General features: G+C 40.6%; 2 protein-coding genes across 3 annotated transcripts; both read left to right on the top strand.

The window, feature by feature from the left end:
• The first annotated feature begins 949 nt into the window (after positions 1 to 949).
• On the top strand, positions 950 to 14,174 carry LOC146622314 (sialic acid-binding Ig-like lectin 14). 2 transcript variants are annotated; one of them, XM_085365047.1, is made up of 9 exons: positions 950 to 1,049; positions 3,882 to 4,244; positions 6,195 to 6,485; positions 10,227 to 10,475; positions 10,975 to 11,235; positions 11,340 to 11,430; positions 13,785 to 13,877; positions 13,983 to 14,046; positions 14,139 to 14,174. In XM_085365047.1, the coding sequence occupies exons 1-9, from the start codon at positions 1,004 to 1,006 to the stop codon at positions 14,172 to 14,174; spliced, it is 1,494 nt and encodes a 497-aa protein (XP_085221173.1). In that variant the 5' UTR covers positions 950 to 1,003. The 2 variants fall into 2 exon arrangements, with proteins under 2 accessions (XP_085221173.1, XP_085221172.1); XM_085365046.1 differs by having other exon boundaries at positions 13,983 to 14,051; positions 14,138 to 14,174.
• Positions 14,175 to 16,801: 2,627 nt separating this feature from the next.
• LOC146622313 (myelin-associated glycoprotein-like) lies at positions 16,802 to 26,420 on the top strand. Its single transcript, XM_085366800.1, has 8 exons — positions 16,802 to 16,904; positions 23,377 to 23,823; positions 24,180 to 24,461; positions 25,358 to 25,618; positions 25,696 to 25,786; positions 26,028 to 26,120; positions 26,233 to 26,296; positions 26,385 to 26,420. The coding sequence occupies exons 1-8, from the start codon at positions 16,802 to 16,804 to the stop codon at positions 26,418 to 26,420; spliced, it is 1,377 nt and encodes a 458-aa protein (XP_085222926.1).
• Positions 26,421 to 26,744: the final 324 nt, after the last annotated feature.

Here is a 26,744-nt window from a genome sequence, read left to right as displayed (position 1 = left end):
TGAGGTCTTGCTGCACTGTCATGTGACATCGCATTTGACTAAAACAGAGCTGGACAGTGAAACAGTGCTGTCAAATTAAAAATAATCCATTACTATTTTGGTAGTCATTCTATATACCAAAGAAGCCGGGTCCCTGTTAATTTAATGAGAAATATAATAGAGCTGAAATCCAAACAAATTGCAAATTTCTTCCTTTAGATACACAAAAATATTTTTTTTCATAGATAGAATCATGGGTGCAGAGTTGTTTCATAGGGGTGGCCATAGCGAGGCCACTAAAAATATTGGAGTGGCGCACCATAAACAGAATTTCAGTTTTATTATGCTCTTGTCAAATATAGGTCACTTAAAATATGTCGAGAAAGAAAAGAATTATAAGTTTATAAGTTGATTTCACTAAAAATAGATACATATAAAAACAAAATAAAAATTCCTTTACAATAATTTGTTTAAAGGAGGAATAAATATCAAGTTAATGTTTCGATGAACTTCGAGGGTGTCTTCCTCTCTCGTGCTCACATATGTGGCGACCAGCGATTTTTTTATTTTTATTTTTTTTTCTTCACGGGCCGGGGTCAGTGTAAGAAATGCAAAGGCTAAAATGCATATCTACAATAACTCATACTCTTAAACATGTAGAGCCATCAAAATGGACTTTCTGCTGTGCGTGTGTCTGTGTGCACGTGAGAGGGTAACCACATTTCACTCTGAACATGTCAAACTGATGTGTAAATAAGGAGGCAAAACCAGCAGGAAACCACACGCTGTGATCAAGCACAAACCATTTACAAAACCTAACAAAGAAAAAAATAGATATGATGAAGTTAATTTTCTTCTCTATTTTGCAGAACATGCAGAAAAAAGTAAGATGAGTGTGATAAAGTGGTTGCAAAATGTGTGAAAAGTAAAGAGGCAACTTCATGTCACATGTTTCTGAAGGAAATTTAAAAAAACACAGACATCCTTGTCACCGTATTTGTTGGCGTGACAGTGAGAAGAAAAGATGGTCTTACAATGGTCTTTGTTCTTCATGTACATTTGCATTAAAGGTATGGATAGTATAGACCTTTAGAATAGAATAGAATAGAATAGAATTCAACTTTATTGTCATTGCACATGCACAGGTACAGGGCAACGAAATGCAGTTTGCATCCATCCAGAAGTGCTTTAGTGATATAGATATATTACAATATATATTAGCAATAATATAGATATGTGAGTATATTACAGAAATGGGTCTATTATGGTATGTTATAATGTACACGGTATGAAGTATGTTGTGAATATTCTATAACTATAAGTATGTACAGGCTGTAGTGAGTACAAGCTATGTACAGGATATGAACAGGATATAAATATGAAAAACTATACAGAATATGAAATGAAATAAATAACTTTACAGAATCTGGGATATACAGCTATACAGAAATGGGAACTATGCAAGTTGTAGGATTAAAGATTATCGAATGTACAGAATGATTATTTACACAGAGCTATACAGTAGTGCAGTTAAGATAAGTGAGGGTGTAGATAGTTTCTACAGAGGCTATATAAAGTGCTAGTGGTTGTGAGTGGTGGTTCAGTCCATGTTATTATTGTGTTTGAGGGTACAGTTGTCCATTGTGGGGGTGTGTATGTTCAGTCCATGAGTTAACGTGGGTCAGATGTCAGGAGGCAGAGTTCAGGAGTCTGACAGCTGTGGGGAAGAAGCTGTTCCGGTACCTGGTGGTCTTAGTCCGGAGGCTCCTGTGGCGCCTCCCAGAGGGCAGGAGGGTGAAGAGTCCATGTGATGGGTGACTGGGGTCTTTGATGATTTTCCCAGCCCTTTTCAGACACCGCTTCCTGTAGATGTCTTTTATGGCAGGAAGTGGTGCTCCGGCGATGCGCTGGGCAGTTTTCACGACCCTCTGCAACGCCTTCCGGTCCGAGGCAGAGCAGTTCCCGTACCAGACTGTTATACAGTTGGTCAGGATGCTCTCGATGGTGCAGCGATAGAAGTTCACCAGGATGTCTGAGGACAGGTGGTTCTTCCTCAGAGTCCTCAAGAAGAAGAGGCGCTGGTGAGCCTTCTTGACCAGCTTGGAGCAGTTGGTCGTCCAGGTGAGATCCTCGGAGATGTGGACTCCCAGGAACTTGAAGCTGCTCACACGCTCCACAGCCGTCCCCTTAATGTGGATGGGTGGATGTGGGTCAGCATTCCTCCTGTAGTCCACGATGAGCTCCTTGGTCTTCTCGGTGTTAAGCAGCAGGTTGTTTCTGTCGCACCACTCAGCCAGACGATCCACCTCCTCCCTGTAGGCGGCCTCATCGTTGTCACTGATGAGGCCAATCACCGTGGTGTCATCTGCAAACTTAATGATGGTGTTGGAACCATCAGCAGGTCTGCAGTCGTGGGTGAAGAGGGAGTAGAGGAAAGGGCTCATCACACAGCCTTGTGGTACACCGGTGTTCATTGTGATGGTAGATGAGCAGCGGTTATCCAGCCGGACATGTTGGGGGCGGTTGGTCAGGAAGTCCAGTAACCATTTGCAGATGAGGGAACTGATACCCAGGTCTGTCAGTTTCCTGATGAGTTGTGAGGGGTGGATTGTATTGAATGCTGAACTGAAGTCTATAAACAGCATTCTGGCGTAGGTGTTGTTGTTGTCCAGGTGTGAGAGGACAGAGTGCATTGCGATGGAGACTGCATCCTCTGTGCTCCTGTTCCGGCGGTATGCGAATTGGTGGGGGTCCAGGGTGGGGGGGAGACAGGATTTGAAGTGTGCTAGGACCAGTCGCTCTAAGCACTTAGTGATGATGGGGGTGAGTGCTACTGGGCGGTAGTCATTGAGGCAAGATGGGTTGGAGTTTTTGGGTATCGGGACGATGGAGGTGGATTTGAAGCAGGCCGGTACCACAGCGTGGGCCAAGGACAGATTGAATATGTCTGTGAGCACTCCTGCAAGCTCCCCAGAACACGCTCTGAGAACACGCCCGGGGATGCCATCAGGGCCTGCAGCCTTGTGGACATTGATCCTGCTCAGCACCGCTCCTACATCGGTGGGGGAGAGAGTCATAGGTTGGTGGTCTGGCGTCATGTCTGCTTTGGTTGTGGTTGTGGGGTTCCCTCGCTCAAAACGAGCATAAAAGTTGTTGAGCTCGTTGAGGAAGGAGACATCAGAGGATGCGGGGGAGGGTTTGGTGGTCCTGTAGTCTGTGATGGTCTGGAGTCCTTGCCACATGCGTCCGGGGTTGGAGTTGGAGAAGTGTTCTTCTACCTTCTTTTTGTAATGGTGTTTGGCTTTTTTGATGCCCTTCTTTAGATTAGCCCTGGCTGTACTGTAGGCGTGTGCATCTCCTGACCTAAAGGCAGTGTTGCGGGCCTTCAGGAGGAGACGAACATCCCGGTTCATCCAAGGCTTCTGGTTGGGGTACATGGTGATCCGTTTCTGGGTGGTGACACTGTCTGTGGTTTTGGAGATGTAATCCAGTACAGATGAGGCGTACTGGTCCAGGTCTGTGTGGGTGAACATATTCCAGTCTGTGTTTTTAAATCTGTCCTGGAGCACTGCGTCTGTCCCCTCTGGCCACACTTTAATTGTCCTCACAGCAGGTTTCACACGTTGGATGAGTGGTGAATACCGAGGTGTGAGGAACAGGGAGAGATGGTCCGATTGTCCAATGTGGGGGAGGGGTGTGGCTTTGTAGGCTCCAGCCAGGTTGGAATAAAGTATAGCTGAAAAATTTAATTCTCACATTTTCATACATCTTTGTGTAACACATAATGTCGGTATTACATGATCTTTTCTTTATTTTCACACACATTTACATTGTCCTTCTTATGTTGGTAGTCTTATTTATTTGTTTTGTTTCATCATAATTTACTCTCAAATTTATTACAGTTACTCCAACAGAAGCTTCATCTTGGACCGCTGCTGTGCCATCCTCAGTGAAAGGTCTCCTTGGCTCATGTGTGGTGATCCCCTGCTCTTATAACTACCCAGAACCACAAAAAAGCCCCCAGACCTTCACGGGGATTTGGTATAATAATGATAATCAAGTCATCTGTCATTCTGATGCATCTCAAACTCCAGCTCAGTTTTGGAGTCGGACAAAGCTGCTGGGAGACCTCAGCAAGAAGAATTGTTCTCTGATGATTGATAAACTTACAAGAAGAGATGAAGGGACCTTTCATTTCAGGATTATAATGGAAGCTTATACCGTATTTTCCTACTCAAAGAACAAAATCTCTGTTTCAGTGATCGGTAAGTTAACTGAATGAATGCTAAGATAAGATAAGATAAGATAAGATAAGATAAGATAGAACTTTATTAATCCCTCGGGTGGGTTCCTCTGGGAAATTCGACTTCCAAAAAAAGCACAGCAACGACCGAAGTTACAGTTACAGAACTGTTATATATATATATATATATATATATATATACACACACACACACACACACACACACACATATAAATACAGAGACAAATATAAATAAAATATACAAAGGGGATAAATAGAATAAATAGGAATAAAAAATAAAAATACAAGTGAATTGCACATTTCAAGTATTGAGTCTATTGCACTGTTGACTATTTACAAAAAGTATTGCACAAGGTATTGTACAGTGAGGTGCAGAGGCACTGCAGCTTAGTTGTTCCCCCCTCCTTTGTCCTCCTGTTTCCCCTCCCTCTCCCCTCCAGAGAGGAGTTAAACAGTCTGATGGCGTGTGGGACAAAGGAGTTTTTAAGTCTGTTAGTTCTTGTCTTGGGGAGAAGCAACCTGTCACTGAACAGACTCTTCTGATTGTTTATGGCCGTGTGCAGAGGATGCCCAGCATTGTCCATAATGTCCATCAGTTTCTTTAATGTCCTTTTCTCTGCCACTGTCACCAGAGTGTCCAGCTTCATGCCGACCACAGAGCTAGCCCTCCTGATCAGTTTCTCCAGCCTGGATGAGTCCCTCTTTGCTGTGCTGCTCCCCCAGCACACCACAGCATAGAAAAGTACTCCAGCAACCACTGACTGGTAAAACATCCTCAGGAGCTTCCTGCAGATGTTAAAAGACCTCAGCCTCCTGAGGAAGTACAGTCGGCTTTGGGCTTTTTTATACAGGTGCTCTGTGTTGCATGACCAGTCCAGTTTATTGTCCACCCACAGCCCGAGGTACTTGTACTTGTTGACCACCTCCACCTCCTCCCCCTCTATCTGAACTGGCAGTGGACCTTCTCTGGACCTCCCGAAGTCCACAACCAGTTCCTTAGTCTTTGAGGTGTTGAGTTGCAGGTGGTTTGTGTGACTCCATGCGACAAAGTTCCTCACCAGACTTCTGTACTCCTCTTCCTGATCATCCCAGATACACCCCATGATGGCCGTGTCATCTGCAAACTTCTGAATATGGCATAATTCAGAGTTGTAGCAGAAGTCAGAGGTGTACAGGGTGAAGAGAAGAGGGGACAGCACAGTTCCCTGTGGTGCTCCTGTGCTGCTGACCACTGTGTCAGACGTGATGTCCTTCAGCCTGACGTACTGTGGTCTGTCGGTGAGGTAGTCGGAGATCCAAGCCACCAGGCAGGGGTCCACCTCCATCCTGTTCAGTTTTTCCTGAAGCATACAGGGCCTATACAGTTACACTCAAATTATCCACTCATGTGGAAAGTGTTATGGTACTGGTTCGTTATTTCTATGTTTCCGGACTAAATAGTGTTATTGGAATATTCCTCGTTGATTCCTAATTAGTGTCAGCTGTATTTCCACCTGCTACCCATCCTCTCGTTACCCTGTTGTGTATATTTATGTCCTCAGTTTCCCATTTCCCACTGTTGTATGCATCTCTCTGTGTTTTAGAGTTCTGTGTTTTGTTCCTTAGCTTAGTGTTAGAATTTTTGAGTTTTTTTTCCGTACAGCAATAAAGCTGCTTCTTTAGTTTACTATTTGGTCTTTCATTGCTGGGTCCTGGCTTACCTGCCACACAGCATAAAGTCAAATCATAGTAAAGTGAAGTCCACATTATCATATTGTTAGATTTTTATAAGAATGGTGTTTTGCTTTGTTTTTTCTCTTATTCCCTTCTCCTCACCTTAATCTGTTTCCTATATTAGTTCTACGCATTATGGTATTTGGAAATTCAACAATTGGATTAGTCTTTGGATTTGCAAAAAAAATCACAGTTAGTTTGGGTCTTAAAATCATCTTGATCTTTCTTGTTAACACAGATGAACCAAATCCCACTGATTTCTCTGTGCAAGAGGAGGTAAAGGAGGGTCAAACTGTGTCTGCATCCTGCTCTGTGTTTCACTCCTGCCCCACATATCCACCTTCTTTCCACTGGAGTCACTCTGGAGAGCAGCATGATCAAACACAGAAGCTTCAAAATGGCCAGTGGAATGCAACATCTACTTTGACCTTTCGCTCAAACCACTCTGATCACAACAAACCTTTACAATGCAGTGTTACATACCACGGTGGAAAGCAGCGGGTAACATCCAAGACCCTTAAAGTAAAATGTAAGTGTGCACTGACAAATACATGTAGATGAAAGAAAATCTTATAAATATTGTAAAAATGATCACTTTTAAAAAATCTAGAATACAATGGTCTTTATAGTTATAAAGAGAAGACTATAGAAATCGTAAAACCCACGAGTGAAATTGCAACAAACCAGGCTAAGAAAGCACAAACCAACATAATGAAAATTAAGGGTGTTCCGACACTAGGCATGGTTGCTTTGTTACATGTGTTTGCAGTTGTTAGAATTAGAAAGAAATTAGGGAAAAGAAACATAAATATTGAGAATTACATTCAAAACAAAAACTAAGCAGAACAAGTTAAAACTTTTACAGTTTAATTTGTTACTCATATTTTATTTTTTATTTTTTTATTTTATTTTATTTTTTTACACAGAATGTGAAACTGTTTATCTTTAAATATATATTTATTACAAGCTGGCATAGAACAAAGTGCCAATTGATTTGTGTATGTCAATTACTTCATATGACTAACAGTAAAAAAAAGCACAGAGTGCTCATTTTTAGGAGAAAAATGTTGTACAGTGGGATGCAAAAGTTTGGGCAACCTTGTTAGTAGTCATTTTCCTGTATAAATCGTTGGTTGTTACAATAAAAAAAAATGTCAGTTAAATGTATCATATAGGAGACACACACAGTGGTACTTGAGAAGTGAAATGAAGTTTATTGGATTTACAGAAAGTGTGCAGTAATTGTTTAAACAAAATCAGGAAGGTGCATAAATTTGGGCACCACAAAAAAAAAAAGAAATGAAATCAATATTTAGTAGATCCGCCTTTTGCAGAAATTACAGCCTCTAAACGCTTCCTGTAGGATCCAACAAGAGTCTGGATTGTGTTTGAAGGTATTTTGGACCACTCCTCTTTACAAAACGTCTCTAGTTCATTCATGTTTGATGGCTTCCGAGCATGGACAGCTCTCTCTAACTCACACCACAGATTTTCTATAATATACAGGTCTGGGGACTGAGATGGCCATTCCAGAACGTTGTACTTGTTCCTCTGCATGAATGTCTTAGTGGATTTTGAGCAGTGTTTCGGGTTGTTGTCTTGTTGAAAGATCCAGCCCCGGCGCAGCTTCAGTTTTGTCACTGATTCCTGGACATTGGTCTCCAGAATCTGCTGATACTGAGTGGAATCCATGTGTCCCTCAACTTTGACAAGATTCCCAGTCCCTGCACTGGCCACACAGCCCCACAGCATGATGGAACCACCACCATATTTTACTGTAGGTAGAAGGTGTTTTTCTTGGAATGCTGTGTTCTTTTTCCTCCATGCATAACGCCCCTTGGTATGCCCAAATAACTACATTTTAGTTTCTTCAGTCCAGAGCACCTTATTCCAGAATGAATAATGAAGTCCGAATGTGCTTTAGCATACCTCAAGCGGCTCTGTTTGTGCTGTGGGCAGGGAAAAGGCTTCCTCTGCATCACTCTCGCATACAGCATCTTCTTGTGTAAAGTGTGGCAAATGGTTGAACGATGCACAGTGACTCCATCTGCTGCAAGATGATGTTGTAGGTCTTTGGTGCTGGTCTTTGGGTTGACTCTGACTGTTCTCACCATTCGTCGTTTCTGTCTTTCTGAGATTTGTCTTGGTCTGCCACTTCGAGCCTTAACTTGAACTGAGCCTGTGGTCTTCCATTTTCTCAATATGTTCCTAACTGTGGAAACAGACAGCTTAAATCTCTGAGACAGCTTTCTGTATCCTTCCCCTAAACCATGATGGTGAACAATCTTTGTCTTCAGATCATTTGAGAGTTGTTTTGAGACCCCATGTTGCTACTCTTCAATGAAAATTGAAAGAGGAGGGAAGCTTACAATTGACCCCCTTAAATACTCTTTCTCATTAATGGATTCACCTGTGTATGTAGGGTCGGGGGTCACTGAGCTTACCAAGCCAATTTGAGTTCCAATAATTAGTTCTAAAGGTTTTGGAATCAATAACATGACAACAGTGCCCACATTTATGCAACTGCCTGATTTTGTTTAAACAATTATTGCACAATTTCTGTAAATCCAATAAACTTCATTTCACTTCTGAAATATCACTGTGTGTGTCTCCTATATGATATATTTAACTGACATTTTTTTTTTATTGTAACAACCAACGATTAATACAGGGAAATATTGACTATTAACAAGGTTGCACAAACTTTTGCATGCCACTGTATGTGCAATCATGTTAAAGAACACTTACACAAAACTCCAAAGTAATTTGAAAACTAAGCAAAACCCAGTAGCATGTACAACCACCTTTGGCTACAATGACTTGTAAAGTAAGTAGCCGTTTCTCACATCATTTTGAAATCTTTCACATCTTTAGAAGGTTGCTTCATTTCATTGAGGTTTGTGGACACTTCTTTATGCACAGCTCTCTTTTAAATTGTCACCACACAATTTAAATCTGAGATCTAAATTTTGACGAGGCAACTGCAAAACCTTGATTCTTTTCTTTGTCAGTCATTCTTTGGTAGGTAATGTCCTTGGGATTATTAACTAGTTAAGACCAAGCTGCAAACAAGCTGTAGCCTCATGTTTGACTCTAGAATACTTTGATATACTGAGGAGTTCATGGTTGAGTGAATGACTGCAGTCATGCTGCCCAGATTTTTGGTGGGTTTTTTGATTTATTCATTTTTTTTTTTAACACTGCATTTTTATTACTAGTTTGTTTTTTTTAGCATTGTAGTTTGACTTTGGGGTGAATTTGTTGGGACATCAACTCCTGGAAAGACTGCAAACTTTCTTGAATGTTTCCTACAGTGAGAATAAGCTTTCACACTGCAGAATGAGAAACTTATTTGGAAATGGCCTTATGATCCATTTCAGAATGATGGGCAAAAACAACCACTTATCTAATTTAGCTGCTAATGTATTTCTTCCTTTGTGTTGTGGTTAACACAGCGGTCCCCAACCTTTTTTGCGCCACGGACCGGTTTATGCCTGACAATATTTTCATGGACCGGCCTTTAAGGTGTCGCGCATAAATACAACAAAATAAAACTAGTACCGGTACCGAAAAAAAGAAAATTTATTCATAACACACGTGAAAAGACCAAGGAAAACCGAGTAAACGATAAAAACGATAACAAAATAACACTGAAAACCGATAAAAACCCTGAAAACTATACATTTCACACCTGAGCCTCAACTCTCGCGGCCCGGTACCAAACAACTCACAGACCGGTACCGGTCCGAGGCCCAGGGGTTGGGGACCGCTGGGTTAACACACACCCAAAATGCTACAGACCTGCAAACTGCCAAAACCTCTGCTTGCTGACACGATAAGTCATCTTTCAGTTGCCTGATAATTGCACTGAATGAGCTTGTGCCAAAAAGAACTGTAAATTCTATGCCTTTCTATATGCATCCTTTTTAAAATGTTTTTATGAATTATTTATAAATTCGTTTTTCTCTCTTATTTATTTATTTTTTGTTTGTTTGTTTAATGAACAGCGACGTCAGTCTAGTGGTATGACAATGACTCACTGACTGAAAGTCGATTTAGTCTTAACAACTACTGGATTGACTGCTTTGATATTTTGTCAGTATATTCATCATCTCCAAAATATTGGTGACTTTCATCGACTTCCTGAACTTTTTCATTTGGTGCCACCGTCATGTCAGAATGTTGAAATAAGCTCAACCTTGACCTGACAGTATGTAAAATAAGATAACATGCTGCACAGTAACATAATAGGATTAATATTTCTATGCAGATGCTCCAGTGAATGTGAAGGTTGAGTACCAGTCAGTGAATGAGGGAGAGACTGCACACCTGAAGTGCTCCAGTGATGCTAACCCTGTCAGCAGCTATGAGTGGCACAGTGAAACTGGTGCTCTGCTGAATAAGGGACAAACCTACACAATGTCAAATGTCTCCAGACATTCAATAGAGTCCGTGTACTGCACTGCTGTCAATGAGGAAGGACAAGACAGATCAAGCACCATGAAGCTCAATGTGTTATGTGAGTACAAAATGGAAGAAATATAACAACAAAATAGATTTTCATGTGAGTCAAAGATAAACTTTATTGACACCTATTAATCCTTAAATTCAGGTGTTTTCAGTCCCGTTGCCACTGGTGCATAAAATCAGTCACCCAGCCGTACAGTCTGCCTTTACAAGCATTTGTGAAAGAATGGGTCGTTCTCGAGAGATCGTTTAACTTGAGTGTGGTACTGTAATAGGATGTTACTGTTTTGAGAAGCCAGTTTTTGGAATATCTAGGAGGAAGAAATTTCAAAATTAACATAAAGTTACAAAGCAGTGTCACCAAGTACTGAGGCGCATAGTGTTATTGAGTCATCTGACTCAATAACTCCAAAGTTCAAAACTTCTGCTTACATCATGGCAACATGGCATAAATTTAGATTGCTGAGCAGCTACTTTTATCCATATAATGTATATAATAAATGCACAACTATCTTTTATCTCCTAATTATAGCTCTCTATTGTCCTTACAGATCCCCCTGATATTAGGACTTCCTCTAAGTGTTTCTCAGAGGATGATGTGGTAAAGTGTGAGTGCATCGTGGAGTCCAGGCCTCCCAGCATGGTCCATTTTGTTCTTGGTGACAGAGTCCTGCAAAGCACCAGCATAGAGACAGTTGGCTCTGTTACTACTGGAACTCTGCAGACATACTTTGGGTCCTTTAAGTTTGTTCACTGCCTGGCAAACAACACACTGGGAAATGCTAACCTCACATTCTTGTTACCTGCTACTGGTAAGAAAAAAATTTCAATCTCAAGAATCTCAAGCATTAATTATTATCACTTTATATTTACATGGCAAAACAAAAAATATTCAATATGCCTTCTTTTTGAACAGACAACATGCAGAATATTTTCATAGCCTCTGGAGCAGGTGTGATTTTTCTGATTATTCTGATAGCCACTGGAGTGGGAGTTGTTAGAAAATGGTGAGTTTTAGAAAATATTTGTATTTGTATTTGCAGTTCCCCCCTCCAGGGGCAAGGGTACCTAGACCCGGTTTGTAGAGTACGCTTGGGGAGTGTGATTGTGTGTACAGCGTCTCTTTATGTCTGTCTCCACGTTGGTGTGTGGAGTAAGTGCATATGAGAGCATGAGGGTGGGAATGGATGTTTGTATCTGTGTGTGCCTGTATGTCTGTGTCTATATGTCAGTTTGGGTGTCAGGCGTCACCTCTCTGGGGACATCTCAGGCCCTCCAAGGTTTGGAGGCCTATCTCCCCCTACCACCACTTCCCCTGCCAGTGGCGGACTCCCTCAGACATCGGTGCGTTGGTGGTTCTTTGTGTCCGGGGATGGGCGTCCAGGTACACACCGGCTCACTCCTTGGCGGCCGCTTATCGGGGCCTGGAGCCTGGGGCTCGCTCGGGCCACTTCGGAGGTGGGGTGCCCCCGGCCTCTCAGGCACAGCTGGCTGCCGACGGAGCTCACGGGCACGTCACTGCAACTCCCCCTGGCTTCTGCTCCGCGGCTGCTGAGTGAGCCCTCATCTGGGACTCTCCTCAGCTCTTTCTGGGACAGTGGCGCGGCTGCCCCTATGTTGGTCTTCCTTGGTCTCTTGTGTTCTGGGGGCCTCTGGATGTCTGGAGTTTTGATCTCCTCCATACCTGCTTCATACCCTGGAGGACGGGGCTGTGGCCCCCCCACACCCTCTAGCAGATGATTACATGAAGGAACCTTTTTAAAAAAAAAAAAAAAAAAAAACAAGCGCGTCCATGCTCACAGGTGTACACACGGGTGATCACACCCACAAACTACACCCTTTTTGGCTCCTACCTCAAAGCACACTGTGTTCTGTCGATCTTATATGCTGCACAATAATGTTTAATATTTAGTATTTACTGTCATATTCCCATATATCATTGTGATGTTGTTTATTCTATTACTCTTGTTCTCTTCTGCTTGTTTTCTTTTTTCTTTCTCAGCAGGTGATCCAGGTGATTGATATATGCATTTTTTTTTCTCTGCCCGTTCTGTTGGTTTTTGTCTTTTGCCCTTCTCCCCCGTCCCTCTTCTCAGCTGTTTCTCTTTCCCTCTTTCTTTCTCCCCTTCTTTCCCCCAGTCAAGTCTGTCCCGTATTCAGTAAGTGAAAATAAAAGAAACAATAAAAGGTGAATCAAATGGACCATTACGGCAAGGCTGGGATGGTCAATTTGGTAAAGTAAATCCGTTGGGCATCTTTGTTTGCCTTTAGACAATAATTCTGATGGCAAAAGAGCCAAACGGGACAGGCAAAAAAAATAAAAAATATTTGTATTTCTGAAATGGTGGTTGGAAAAAAAATCTACACAATAACAGACATTTTTTTGAGGCTTTGACAGCCAGACCACCTAAACAAGGTATATTGCCTATGTCCTTTGTTATTCAGTTAATAGAAAAAGCAGCACATAACACAGGAGTTAAAAAAAAGTATTCAGAGTAAGAAGCAGAGCACCATGTCTCTTGGAAAGTACAGAGCTGATTAACTATGAAGTCAGAGCTACAAATAAAACACAGACACAATCCTGTAGCTTGAAAGAAGAAGTCACACACATTCATTTCTTACTTCTACTTTGGTGAGTTATAACAGTCAATACTTTAGTGAAATCTATCTCAGATGTTATTTGCATCTTTTCTGAGTATCAGCACAGAGAGAAGCTGCTGCTGTGAGGATAAACTTTTCCTTTAGATGTGTGTTATGGTGTTGAATTCTTTGTTATTTTCATTTATAGAAAGACTGTTAAATGAGCAGCATAGCAACATTAACAACTAGTATCAAAGACAACTGTGGTATTTAAAAATGTTCCTTTAAAAACAGATTATCCTAAATCACAAACACACACCCCTCTTCCTCTCTCTTCATGTTTAGTTGGGGAAGAGAGAAAAAAAAACAGGCTAATTGTGTTCTTCTTCTTTTTAATAAAAACAAAATCCACTGATTCATTGTGCTTTTACTTCAGTAGCATTACTCATGAGAAGTATGTTGACAAAAATAAAAAATAAAAATGTTCAAAATATAATCTCTCTATAAATGAAACATGCACACATTGACTCCTGAAACTGCTGCTGCTGCTCTTTCAGTTCAGACCATCATAGGCTGCTATGTTCCATGAGATCATTGTAATGATGCTTATTTTTGTCACCCAACATGTACAAAAAAACTTATCTCAGAGCTTGCATCTGAAATTCATTTATTTTTGTTTGCCCATCCAAATATAGCAGCCAAATGTGGCTCTACTTAAGAGGTTACCAAAACTGACAGCTGTCTTTCTCATGTTCTTATTTATTTTATTGTTTTCTGCCAGCAGGGGGCGATCAGGGGAGACGCCAACATCAGACTTGGGCACCATGAAAGCAGAGAGACCTGTGGAGCTCCCTCGTTATGCCCCAACAAAAAGGTTTTGATTCTTCATCTTAAGTTTAAACAAACAATCTCACTCGTGATTAAATATGATTTAAGAAGATGTGTAACTTGATTTAATGTTTTTGCATTCTTTCTGCAGGAAAGAGGACAGGAAGGATATGTCTTGTTCTGACATTTATGCCAATGATCATCTCTATGGCAATGTAGGGACAAGTAATGATTTTTTTTTCAATAATTCATTCATAATGTGCATGCATAAACAAAGTGAGTGAATTAATCTTGTTTCTCTGTCTAGACTGACTGCGATGAGTCAATATACAACAATGTGTAGCGTGTGGAAGATCAGCTTCAGTCCATGTTGTTATATGAGTCAAGAAAAAAGAAAAACCTTAAACAATTTGAAATATTAATTGTTTATTTCTGTCATCTGTCATTTTCTTTCTAAAACACAATTAAGTAAATACTAATCTTTGTGCTTGTTGCTCTCAGAGGATTTCTTTACTGGTTATTAAATGATGTGCTTTGAATTATTACCAATAAAGTACTCTAATAATACCAAAGTTGTCTGGTTACTAAACATATTTAAGCTTTGATTTTTATTTAACTCATTATATAAATGAGTGTAATTTTAAAAAGGGGGGGGGGGGGAGGGGCCTAACACATAGAGTCAGGCAACCATTCGTACTCACATTCACGGGTAATTTAGACCAACCCCACTAACTGCATGTCTTTGGACTGTGAGAGGAAGCCAAAGTACCCAGAGAGAACCCATGCAAACACAGGGAGAACATGCAACCTCCACATAGAAAGGCCCGGTCAGGTGGTGGAGACTCAGGACCTTCTTGCTGTGAGGCAACAGCGCCAGCCACTCCACCACAGTGCTGCCCTAAATAATTTCTTATGTAACAAAATATAAGAAATAGATCATTTTTAATAATAACTAATAATAATAATTCTGAGTTATTATTGCAGCATAGTGTCTGACAGTAATGTGCTATGAATTATTTACCCTTAAGATGAATTATTAAGTTAGCTAAGTCAATAACTATTTTGTTCATTATTTGAGTTCAATCATGTCTTTTATTATTTGTGTCATGGGTTATCAAAAACCAGTTAAGGTGGATAATGCTGGTCTGTCAGCACAGGTTCCGCTAAAGGATGTGGGGCCTTCATGCCACCGTTTTGGAGCCTGTTTCTAATAACTTAATCATAAATATGCCCAAGTGGAATAGAAAGGAAGAGATGCCAGTCCTGCTGGTATTACTTTTATGGCCTGCCTAGCTTTCTTTGTGTAACAGCCTGTCTTCTGGTATCTCCTCCTTCATTCTTGAGGCTGTCTTGGGAAAGGCAGCCGTGTATTCAGAGATTTGCCTGAACTATATCATTTGCCTGATTTATATTATTTGAGTGAGACCAGTGGAGAGTGTAGCAGTTTGGAGTCATGATGTTGATACATGACTTTGTATTTTCAGAACCGTGTGCCTAATTTCAATGTTTGTGTATAAAATGGGGCACATTTGATAATAGACTTGAAACATTTGGCTACTTTGAAGATAGCCTGATTGGAACTAAAAGTAATGGTTCCTGGGTCTCCTGGGTCTTGGACCCAGGATTTTGAGTTTCTTGTTAATTTGCTTTTGTTCTTGTTCTTTTTTGGTTTTGAAACACAATTTCTTTTTTTCTTTTCTTTTCACTTTTTTATTTTTTTAAATTTTTTTATTTTGTTCATGCAAATTTCAAAACAGCGAGTGAACCAAAAAACCAAAATGTTTAGTTTTTTTCCCTCAAAACCTTTCAGACTTTGAAAACTGTTCTGCAAAAGTGCAGGCCTAATATAAATTGTTGTGCGATATGGGGTCATGCTTGAAGTCGCCCCACCCATGTATAAAAGTTGATCTGAAGGCTGAAACAGAACCATTCTCATTTATTATTTTTCCATATATCCTAATGGTAGATTAAGATCTTTAATCTTAGTCAAAAACCACAAGAAAAATCAAAAATATAAGCCTGATCAATATTTTTACTGAGAAATGTGGTTGGAGTAGTGAACATGTCTGGTCTAATGTCTGGATTTTGTGTGTAGACACGATCCAGCTTTTATATTCACACCTGGGACTGAGAAGAGGCTGTGTCACAAATTCATTCATGCCCATCATTATAGATGATTTTGAATGAGAGAAATAGCATTAAGTGTTGTAATGCTCAAACAAAGAATCAAATTTTGCTGATAGTTAATTATGCTTCTACTGATCAGAATATAACTAAGTAAATATGAATCTGTTTAACCTGACCAGTAGATTCAGGCAGTCCTTCTCAAATAGTGGGGCGCGCCATCTGTGACCCCGCGGAACATGCTTCTTTTCCCCTAGAATAAACTGTAATTGCAGGTCTACTACAGTAGGTGGCAGGGTTTTTGGCACCAAGCATGCACGAACACACACACAGAGCAGGAGATATGAAGTGTCGTAAACAAACCTGCAAGAAAAATGGAAAAAATATTTAACGGTGACGAAAAGAAAGGTGGAGAGAGACGGAGATAATGAGCCAAACGAAAGTCTCCTGAAAGCTAAGACGGGAAATATGACGAAGCGTATGTACTGTGTGTGGCACTCTGATCTCTGAATGTCTACTTTAAAAATGTCTATGATTTAATAAACGTATTGAGTAAAGTCTGATAGACAAACAGTTTTAAAGACAAAATGTTACTACAACTGGTTTAAAAGGGAGTACAATAAATAACAAATGGTAAAATAAATATTCTTGTGAAAATGTGCTAAGGACAAATCTAAGTAAAGTAACATAAAATGAAGACATGAAATAACCTTTGAGATGAGCAGTTAAGAAGATTGGATCTCAGAAGTCCACCATTGGAAATTTCAGCAGAGACACAAGAGATATACAGTAGATACATAGTTATACATACATATTCATCTACATATCTATATATCTATCGGGAGGATGGTCACAACCAATCACATGCTTAGTGAATATTTCAGGCAGCAGAAACCAAAGAAAGAGGAGCAAGAGGAGGAACCACTACGGAAGGACAGGCCCTTGCATGGTATGTACTACAGACAGATATAAGAATTGGCTGACATCCAGAAGTCCTGCCGGTTCCTGGACTGAAAGACAGCACAGACATACCAGTCATGGCAGCACAGGAACAATCTCTAAGCACAAGAAATAGAGGAGTTGGGGTCTACCACACCAGGTGCAGGCTGTGTAAAGATGCCCCTGAGACAATCCAGCACATAACAGCAGTGTGCAAGATGCTGGCAGGCGAGTCATACATGGAACGCCATAAACAAGTGGCCAGCATAGTATACAGACACATCTGTGCTGAGTATGACCTGGAAGTCCCTAAGGCAAAACAAGAAAAGCCCCCTAGGGTGGTTGAAAATGAACGAGCTAATATCCTGTGGCCAGATACAAACAGACCAACTGGTGTTGGCTAACCAACCGGACATAGTGGTGGTGGACAAGCAGAGGAAGATGGCTGCAGTGACAGATGTGGCTACAATTAGCCGTAGCACCATATTAACACATATTCACAATATCACTTGGAAAGGAAAGTCAGGATGTGGTGAGGGGAAAAAGGTCTGGAAAGGGCTGACAAGGTATAGCTAAATGTTAATGCAGAAGTTTGTGACTGAGGCAAAAAGCTGCAACTGGCTGACCCACACTAAAGGTCAGGTGCACTGAAAAAGAACAAGAGATTTGATTTTGATTCACTGATATTTTAACTTTCAAGAACAATAGATATTGAGCCTGAACACAAATTTTTGTCACTTTAATTATCTGACAAAAAGTCAAGGGATGGCTCAATAAGTAGAGAGACATTTAGGAGGCACATGTGAACCAGGACAGAGCTCATACACGAACTGTTTCTCTCACTATAAACACTGGAGAGGAACTGAAACTGTGAGCTGTGTCACTTTTTTCTATTCTGAAATGAATGTGCAAATTTCTTTCGCAGTTGTGTATGGTCTAGTGAATAACACATAATTTTAATTGGTTTAACATCGTCTTGGTAATTTAAAACTCAGACAAAAGGAGAAATGGGACTACAAGACATGTGAGGGTTTTTTACGCATCCACAGCAGCTACTTCTGCTGTTTAAGAAACAAATGAGCTGAAGACAAATTTAGTACTCAAATAAAAGTAAACAACGAACAGGGCTTAAACAAGAATCTAAACATTTTAACAGAACAGTTAAAAGTGCCATTGACTTGAAGCTGAATTCCAATCAGCTCTACAGAAACGTTTTACTCAGATTCCTGTAGTTTATAATTACATGGCAAAACAAAAAATATTCAATATGCCTTCTTTTTGAACAGACAACATGCAGAATATTTTCATAGCCTCTGGAGCAGGTGTGATTTTTCTGATTATTCTGATAGCCACTGGAGTGGGAGTTGTTAGAAAATGGTGAGTTTTAGAAAATATTTGTATTTGTATTTGCAGTTCCCCCCTCCAGGGGCAAGGGTACCTAGACCCGGTTTGTAGAGTACGCTTGGGGAGTGTGATTGTGTGTACAGCGTCTCTTTATGTCTGTCTCCACGTTGGTGTGTGGAGTAAGTGCATATGAGAGCATGAGGGTGGGAATGGATGTTTGTATATGTGTGTGCCTGTATTTCTGTGTCTATATGTCAGTTTGGGTGTCAGGCGTCACCTCTCTGGGGACATCTCAGGCCCTCCAAGGTTTGGAGGCCTATCTCCCCCTACCACCACTTCCCCTGCCAGTGGCGGACTCCCTCAGACATCGGTGCGTTGGTGGTTCTTTGTGTCCGGGGATGGGCGTCCAGGTACACACCGGCTCACTCCTTGGCGGCCGCTTATCGGGGCCTGGAGCCTGGGGCTCGCTCGGGCCACTTCGGAGGTGGGGTGCCCCCGGCCTCTCAGGCACGGCTGGCTGCCGACGGAGCTCACGGGCACGTCACTGCAACTCCCCCTGGCTTCTGCTCCGCGGCTGCTGAGTGAGCCCTCATCTGGGACTCTCCTCAGCTCTTTCTGGGACAGTGGCGCGGCTGCCCCTATGTTGGTCTTCCTTGGTCTCTTGTGTTCTGGGGGCCTCTGGATGTCTGGAGTTTTGATCTCCTCCATACCTGCTTCATACCCTGGAGGACGGGGCTGTGGCCCCCCCACACCCTCTAGCAGATGATTACATGAAGGAACCTTTTAAAAAACAAAAAAACAAAAAACAAGCGCGTCCATGCTCACAGGTGTACACACGGGTGATCACACCCACAAACTACACCCTTTTTGGCTCCTACCTCAAAGCACACTGTGTTCTGTTGATCTTATGTGCTGCACAATAATGTTTAATATTTAGTATTTACTGTCATATTCCCATATATCATTGTGATGTTGTTTATTCTATTACTCTTGTTCTCTTCTGCTTGTTTTCTTTTTTCTTTCTCAGCAGGTGATCCAGGTGATTGATATATGCATTTTTTTTTCTCTGCCCGTTCTGTTGGTTTTTGTCTTTTGCCCTTCTCCCCCGTCCCTCTTCTCAGCTGTTTCTCTTTCCCTCTTTCTTTCTCCCCTTCTTTCCCCCAGTCAAGTCTGTCCCGTATTCAGTAAGTGAAAATAAAAGAAACAATAAAAGGTGAATCAAATGGACCATTACGGCAAGGCTGGGATGGTCAATTTGGTAAAGTAAATCCGTTGGGCATCTTTGTTTGCCTTTAGACAATAATTCTGATGGCAAAAGAGCCAAACGGGACAGGCAAAAAAAATAAAAAATATTTGTATTTCTGAAATGGTGGTTGGAAAAAAAATCTACACAATAACAGACATTTTTTTGAGGCTTTGACAGCCAGACCACCTAAACAAGGTATATTGCCTATGTCCTTTGTTATTCAGTTAATAGAAAAAGCAGCACATAACACAGGAGTTAAAAAAAAAGTATTCAGAGTAAGAAGCAGAGCACCATGTCTCTTGGAAAGTACAGAGCTGATTAACTATGAAGTCAGAGCTACAAATAAAACACAGACACAATCCTGTAGCTTGAAAGAAGAAGTCACACACATTCATTTCTTACTTCTACTTTGGTGAGTTATAACAGTCAATACTTTAGTGAAATCTATCTCAGATGTTATTTGCATCTTTTCTGAGTATCAGCACAGAGAGAAGCTGCTGCTGTGAGGATAAACTTTTCCTTTAGATGTGTGTTATGGTGTTGAATTCTTTGTTATTTTCATTTATAGAAAGACTGTTAAATGAGCAGCATAGCAACATTAACAACTAGTATCAAAGACAACTGTGGTATTTAAAAATGTTCCTTTAAAAACAGATTATCCTAAATCACAAACACACACCCCTCTTCCTCTCTCTTCATGTTTAGTTGGGGAAGAGAGAAAAAAAAACAGGCTAATTGTGTTCTTCTTCTTTTTAATAAAAACAAAATCCACTGATTCATTGTGCTTTTACTTCAGTAGCATTACTCATGAGAAGTATGTTGACAAAAATAAAAAATAAAAATGTTCAAAATATAATCTCTCTATAAATGAAACATGCACACATTGACTCCTGAAACTGCTGCTGCTGCTCTTTCAGTTCAGACCATCATAGGCTGCTATGTTCCATGAGATCATTGTAATGATGCTTATTTTTGTCACCCAACATGTACAAAAAAACTTATCTCAGAGCTTGCATCTGAAATTCATTTATTTTTGTTTGCCCATCCAAATATAGCAGCCAAATGTGGCTCTACTTAAGAGGTTACCAAAACTGACAGCTGTCTTTCTCATGTTCTTATTTATTTTATTGTTTTCTGCCAGCAGGGGGCGATCAGGGGAGACGCCAACATCAGACTTGGGCACCATGAAAGCAGAGAGACCTGTGGAGCTCCCTCGTTATGCCCCAACAAAAAGGTTTTGATTCTTCATCTTAAGTTTAAACAAACAATTTCACTCGTGATTAAATACTGTCTGTACAAAACTCGTGAGCTGTGTCACTTTTTCCTATTCTGAAATGAATGTGCAAATTTCTTTTGCAGTTGTGTATGGTCTAGTGAATAACACATAAATGTAATTGGTTTAACATCGTCTTGGTAATTTAAAACTCAGACAAAAGGAGAAATGGGACTACAAGACGTGTGAGGGTTTTTTACGCATCCACAGCAGCTACTTCTGCTGTTTAAGAAACAAATGAGCTGAAGACAAATTTAGTACTCAAATAAAAATAAGTAAACAACGAACAGGGCTTAAACAAGAATCTAAACATTTTAACAGAACAGTTGAAAGTACCATTGACTTGAAGCTGAATTCTAATCAGCTCTACAGAAAGGTTTTACTCAGATTCCTGTAGTTAAGGACCTCCTCCAGGGTTCTTGTCTGCACTTTACCTGTCACGGACCCGGCTCTGGAGGACTCGGGGGTCCGTGACCAGTTTTGACTGTTGTTATTGTTGTTAGTATTATTATTATTTGGTGATGTGTGTTTTCTCCACAATGCTGTGTTAGTCTGTGTCCCACTCGTATGTATAGGCAGGGTGTGGGTGTATACGTGTGTATGTCTGCGGGTGTGGCTGGAGGATGGAGCACAGCCACCTGCAGGCCTGATGGGTGTGGCCCTGCGAAGGACTGGCCACACCTGAAGTTCATGCCACACCTGTTGGTGATCAGGGCTCGTCGGGGGAGCTACTTAGGAGAGTGTTGGAGCTCCCACCGGCGCGGGATCATTGAGTTATCGTACCAAGTTAGTGTGTCAGCATATGTCTGTGTTGTTCGTATATGCCCGCCGAGGGTTAGTGTTGACGGCTGCCTCTATGGTTTCCCTGCAGGAGGAAGAGTGGTCCAGAAAGGCAGCACGCACGGGGTGTGCGGAAACACAACAGCGGGGAGCACGAGCACAGACGTCGGAGGGAAGCACGCACACGGGGTTCAAGGGAGCAACGGGGAGTTATTGTGTTTACAGTTTTTCACTGTGAATAAAGAGCACTGTTTGCATCGCAGAGTCTGCGTTTTGGGTCCTCCTTTCCCCACATCCCCACGGTCTGCCAGCCAGACCGTGACATTACCATTGAGGCCGCCCTCGGTAAGATCCACAACACAAAATACAGCATCGTACAGAAATATCTTTTTGCTTTCTCTATTACTTTCCTTTAGTAAAGACACCTTTAGTAAAAACTTGTCTTCTGCTAATTATTTCTTCCTATTCTATGTAGACTTAGACTAAGATGACCTGGATCACTGAGACCTTTCACAGACATACAATATATGAAAGAAAGGTTAGATTTTGTGTTTGACTTAAATCAGTGGTTCCCAAACTTTTTTTGCTAGGCCCCCTTTGTTTTACAAGAAAAATGTTCGCACCCCCCCCCCTTCTCACGCATGCACGCACACGCACAAACACATCCTCCAACCACACACACCCATATTTTGCTCCATTGCGGTTTCTTTCACACCTCAAACATTTAGTAAACAATTAAGCAAATACAAGTAATCTGCAATAAATTACAGGTAGTAAGAAAGTAAACTACTAACTCTATTACGCTACGTCCACACCTACACGGGTATTTTTGAAAACGCAGCTGTTTCTTCCACACGTAAACGGCGTTTCGAATCACCGAAAACGCAGATTTTTTAAAACTCCTTTTTTTCTGTTTACGTGTGGACGAGGAATACAGAGTTGGTCACGCAACGTCAAAGGTATGTGCCTTTTTCACGTCACGCTGTGCGCCACGTTATGGTTTACATGAGATGAATTACAGAATGGCAGGTAGAGACAAAATACTGTTAATCTTACTGTCTTCAAGTTTTACACACTAACATATACACACGCAGTTACTGTCCCTCCATTTAGAAAGGCAGAGGCGTCACGGTGTAATTATTTTACTGTATGTGTGTAATAATATTCAACATTGCTATCAATGCATTTTTCAAAAAATGCCTCTCTGTGCAAAATGGGCTTAAAAACATAAACAACTGTAGGATACTGTTTGTCCGTGATTTGGAGAGCCCAGTGCGTGCTCCCGACGCAGGGAAAACCAATCCTGCAGGGGAGACCTACCTTGGCACTTGTCCAGGTGAAGCCAAAGGGAAGATATGCTTCGCCATATTTTCTAGTCTTTGGCTTAGAATGAAGTTGGTTTGAAAACATATTCAGCGATGCTTCATCTCCTGCTTTGCATTTCTGTGGGCGCCCTGTGCTAGCAGTGTCCAAGCGTTTTGTTTTTTCTTCCCCCCCCCTTTTCATACCGTGCCCCCCCTGCAATGGCTCTGCACCCCCCCTGGGGGGCGGGCCCCACACTTTGGGAAGGTCTGACTTAAATGTACTGTGTCAAAAGAAGAACAGAAACTATCATGTCATATTTTTACAAAGAGAAAAAACAGCAGCTTTATCACTTTATTTGCTGAAGTGAAGAGATGAATGCTCTACAGTGGCTTTTGTTGTCCATGTGCATTTGCTCCAAAGGTATGTGTGTTCTGTATAATGTATAAATTCTTAAAATATACAGAGTTAAACAGTATGTGTTTTGTTTTGTTTTTTTTATCTTATTTAGCTGAGGAAAAAAATTTCATTATTAAGATTTTGTCCTGTGCATTGTCTTCCTCTCATTGTTTACCCTGTTTTTGTTTGTTTCTTCATCACATTTTGCTCTCAAATTTATTGCAGTGACTCAACCTGAAGCTTCATCTTGGACTGCTGCTGTGTCATCCTCAGTGAAAGGTCTCCTTGGATCATGTGTGGTGATCCCCTGCTCTTATAACTACCCAGATCCAAAAACCAATACCACAAGCTTTACAGGGATCTGGTACAATGACAATGATCAAGTCGTCTATCATTCTGATGCATCTCAAACTCCGGGTCAGTTTCGGAATAGGACAAAGCTGCTGGGAGACCTCAGCAAGAAGAACTGTTCTCTGATGATTGATGATCTTCAACAAAGTGATGTGGGGCCTTTATATTTCCGGATTGAAATTAAAGGCTATGACCAGTACTCCTACAAAAATAACAAAGTCTCTATTTCAGTCAGTATGTAAAATAATTTATTTTAAAAATTATTGTAAGCATGTTGTGAATATTAGCATAACTATATTTGTGAAAAGATAACATCAGTAATATCCAACGGATGTTTTCACTGTTTTGTTTGCAATAAAATAGGAAATATCTCTCCATTAAATAATCCCTATGCCCAGTCACTGTTTTTAATCTATTTTACTTTTTACAGTTAAATACTTATCAAATCAATTCACTTGATCAAAATTGATAGCTGCATAAAACACAACATCAGCAGCTATACTGTTTAAGTGCATTTGTATTTCCAATACAGTACACTTACCTTCACAACTGCATTTGGTTTATGACTATAATCTTTTTTGTTAACACAGGTCAACCTGATTTATCTGTGCAAGAGGAAGTAAAGGAGGGTGAGAATGTGTCTGCATCCTGCTCCGTGTTTCACTCCTGCCCCACATATCCACCTTCTTTCATCTGGAGTCACTTTGGAGAACAGCAAAATCAAACACAGCAGCTTCATGAAGGCCAGTGGAATTCAACATCTACTCTGACCTTTCGCCCAAACCGCTCTGATCACAACAAGCCTTTAAAATGCAGAGTAACATACCATCGAGGGCTGCACCTGGAAACATCTAAGATACTTCAAGTAAAATGTAAGTATACTGTATCAGTTTATACTAATAGCAGATAATTCTACCAGTGCAGATAATCAAATTCGGGTGAAAACGGGTGAAAACCCGTTTTTATCAGTTATGTGAAATTGCCAGAGCAAAGCCTTATCTTCCTCCAAAAGACCTAGAAAAACCTTTTCATGCCTTCATCACCTCTGGACTGGACTACTGCAATTCTCTCTATTTGGGTCTTCAACACTCATTTCTCCATTGCTTGCAGGTAGACCAAAATGCTGCTGCACGTCTTTTAGTGTTAGAATGTATGAACATATCACTCCAGTTTTAGCAAATTTACACTGGCTCCCTGTCTAATATCATGTTGATTTTAAGATTCTTTCACTTACTTTTAAAGTTAAATGATATGGCGCCCAGTTATTTAAGCAAACTCCTCAACATGTATAACCCCAAAAGAGCACTGAGATCGTCTAGCCAGATGCTCTTACTACAGCCAAGATCTCGATTGAAGCATAGAGGAGATCGGGCCTTCGCAGTTGCAGTGCCTAGACTCTGGAATAATCTGCCAGATGATATTCGTACTTCAGAGTCTATTCAGTCTTTTTAAATTGTATCTTAAAACTCACTTTTTTAGTGTTGGCTTTTAATTCAAGTTTAGTTTGAGTAGCATCACGCTTGTTTTATGTTTGTTAATGCATTTTTTTTCTATTGTTTTCTCTTGTTCTTAATTAATTGTAAAACACTTTGTTGCTTTTAAATGTGATATAGGAATACATTTTGATTTGATTTAGATTTTAAAGCTTTAATTTAAAGGTTGAGTATAAGTCAGATGTAAATGAGGGAGAATCTGTACACCTGAAGTTCTCCAGTGATGCTAACAGGATATGATAAATCCCCACTAATTATATTTCTTGTCCTTAAAGCTGCCCCTGACATCAAGACTTCCTCAAAGTGCTCCTCTGAGAACGGCATCATAAAGTGTGACTGTATCGTAGAGTCCGAGCCTCCCAGCATGGTCTATTTTATTTTGGGTGACAGAGTCATGCAAAGCAGCAAAGCAGAGAAAAATGGCTCTGTTACTATTGAGACTCTGCAGACAGACTTTGGGTCTTTCAGGCGTGTGCAGTGCCTGGCAAACAACGTGGTGGGATATGACAACATCTTGCTCTCTTTACCTGTTAATGGTAAGAAAGACTTAAGATGCACTGATCTCTCTGTTTTTACATGACAAAAACACTCATTATGGTTTCTATCTGGACAGACAACATGCAGAATATTCTTATCTCATCTGGAGCAGGTGTGATTTTTCTGATTATTCTGATAGGAAGTGGGTTGGGAGTTGTTAAAAAATGGTAAGTTGTCATGAACATAATCATTGAAAATAAGCATTTGTTATTATTGCATCATTTGTGAAATAATAGTCATAATTACAACCAAATGAACACCAGAATGTATGTGTGTGTGTGCAGATCGATCGATCGATAGATCGATAGATCGATAGATAGATATTTAAAATATCTATGTCTTTTTGGTTAGAGGCTGTGAAAAGTGTCAGTTTCCTTTCTCATTTAATTAAAAACATTTTATTGCCAGCAGGGGGAGATCAAGAGACACAACAACCACTAACCTGAGCAACATGATGTCAGACAGACCTGTGGAGCTCCCTCATAGTGCCCCACAAAAAAGGTTTTAATTCTTCACTTCTGTTTGAAAACAAACAAATCTTACTGATGATTAAATATGATTTAAGAAGATATGCAACTAGATTTAATCTTTACCTTTTGCATTCTTTCTCCAGAAAAAACCGCTGTAACGATATCCCTTGCCCTGACATGTACAACAACCCTCCTGTCTATGGCAATGTAGGGATAAGTAATGTTTCCTTCATTAGTTCATTCATTTTGTGCATGCATGAAAAGGGGAGTGAATTAATCTTGTTTCTCTGTGCAGACTGACTGCGATGAGTCAATATACAACAATGTGTAGCGTGTGGAAAACCAGCTGCAGTCCATGTTTGTGTCTTCTGATATGAATCAAGAAAAACATCCTTGTGCAACTTAATCACATATTTCTATCATATATTTTTCACACTTTCTTTGGAAAATAGAGTAAGTAAATAGTATTTGTTAAAGTGCTCTTGTTAATCTCATCTAGAACATTTCCTTTGGCTTGTGGTGGACCACTAGAGGGCTCCACTCACACCCAGTGTAAAGGAAGTGTGTTCCTGTGTTTTGTGGCGCGATATGCTCAGTTGTTGTTGAGAGACGAATAAAGAAGGAGTGAGGACTGAGAGCTCTGTGTCGTTAATGC

The sequence above is a fragment of the Diplotaxodon limnothrissa genome, linkage group LG11 (genome assembly GCF_057381915.1).
Source record: "Diplotaxodon limnothrissa isolate DT_005_m linkage group LG11, D_limnothrissa_male_GT1.1, whole genome shotgun sequence".
NCBI classification, from domain to species: domain Eukaryota; kingdom Metazoa; phylum Chordata; class Actinopteri; order Cichliformes; family Cichlidae; genus Diplotaxodon; species Diplotaxodon limnothrissa.
The sequence above is the reverse complement of the archived record's forward strand: the minus strand, read 5'-3'. Positions and strand labels throughout refer to the sequence as shown.

What these genes read in the sequence shown, in the direction of transcription:
- LOC146622314 (XM_085365046.1), top strand. Translation starts at nt 1,004, where the DNA reads ATGGTCTTACAATGGTCTTTGTTCTTCATGTACATTTGCATTAAAG. An exon ending in AATCTCTGTTTCAGTGATCG is followed by an intron (nt 4,245 to 6,194) that starts GTAAGTTAACTG and finishes TTGTTAACACAG; the next exon opens with ATGAACCAAATCCCACTGAT. An exon ending in ATTCTTGTTACCTGCTACTG is followed by an intron (nt 11,236 to 11,339) that starts GTAAGAAAAAAA and finishes CTTTTTGAACAG; the next exon opens with ACAACATGCAGAATATTTTC.
- LOC146622313 (XM_085366800.1), top strand. Translation starts at nt 16,802, where the DNA reads ATGGTCACAACCAATCACATGCTTAGTGAATATTTCAGGCAGCAGAAA. An exon ending in TAAGATACTTCAAGTAAAAT is followed by an intron (nt 24,462 to 25,357) that starts GTAAGTATACTG and finishes TTGTCCTTAAAG; the next exon opens with CTGCCCCTGACATCAAGACT. An exon ending in ACCCTCCTGTCTATGGCAAT is followed by an intron (nt 26,297 to 26,384) that starts GTAGGGATAAGT and finishes TTCTCTGTGCAG; the next exon opens with ACTGACTGCGATGAGTCAAT.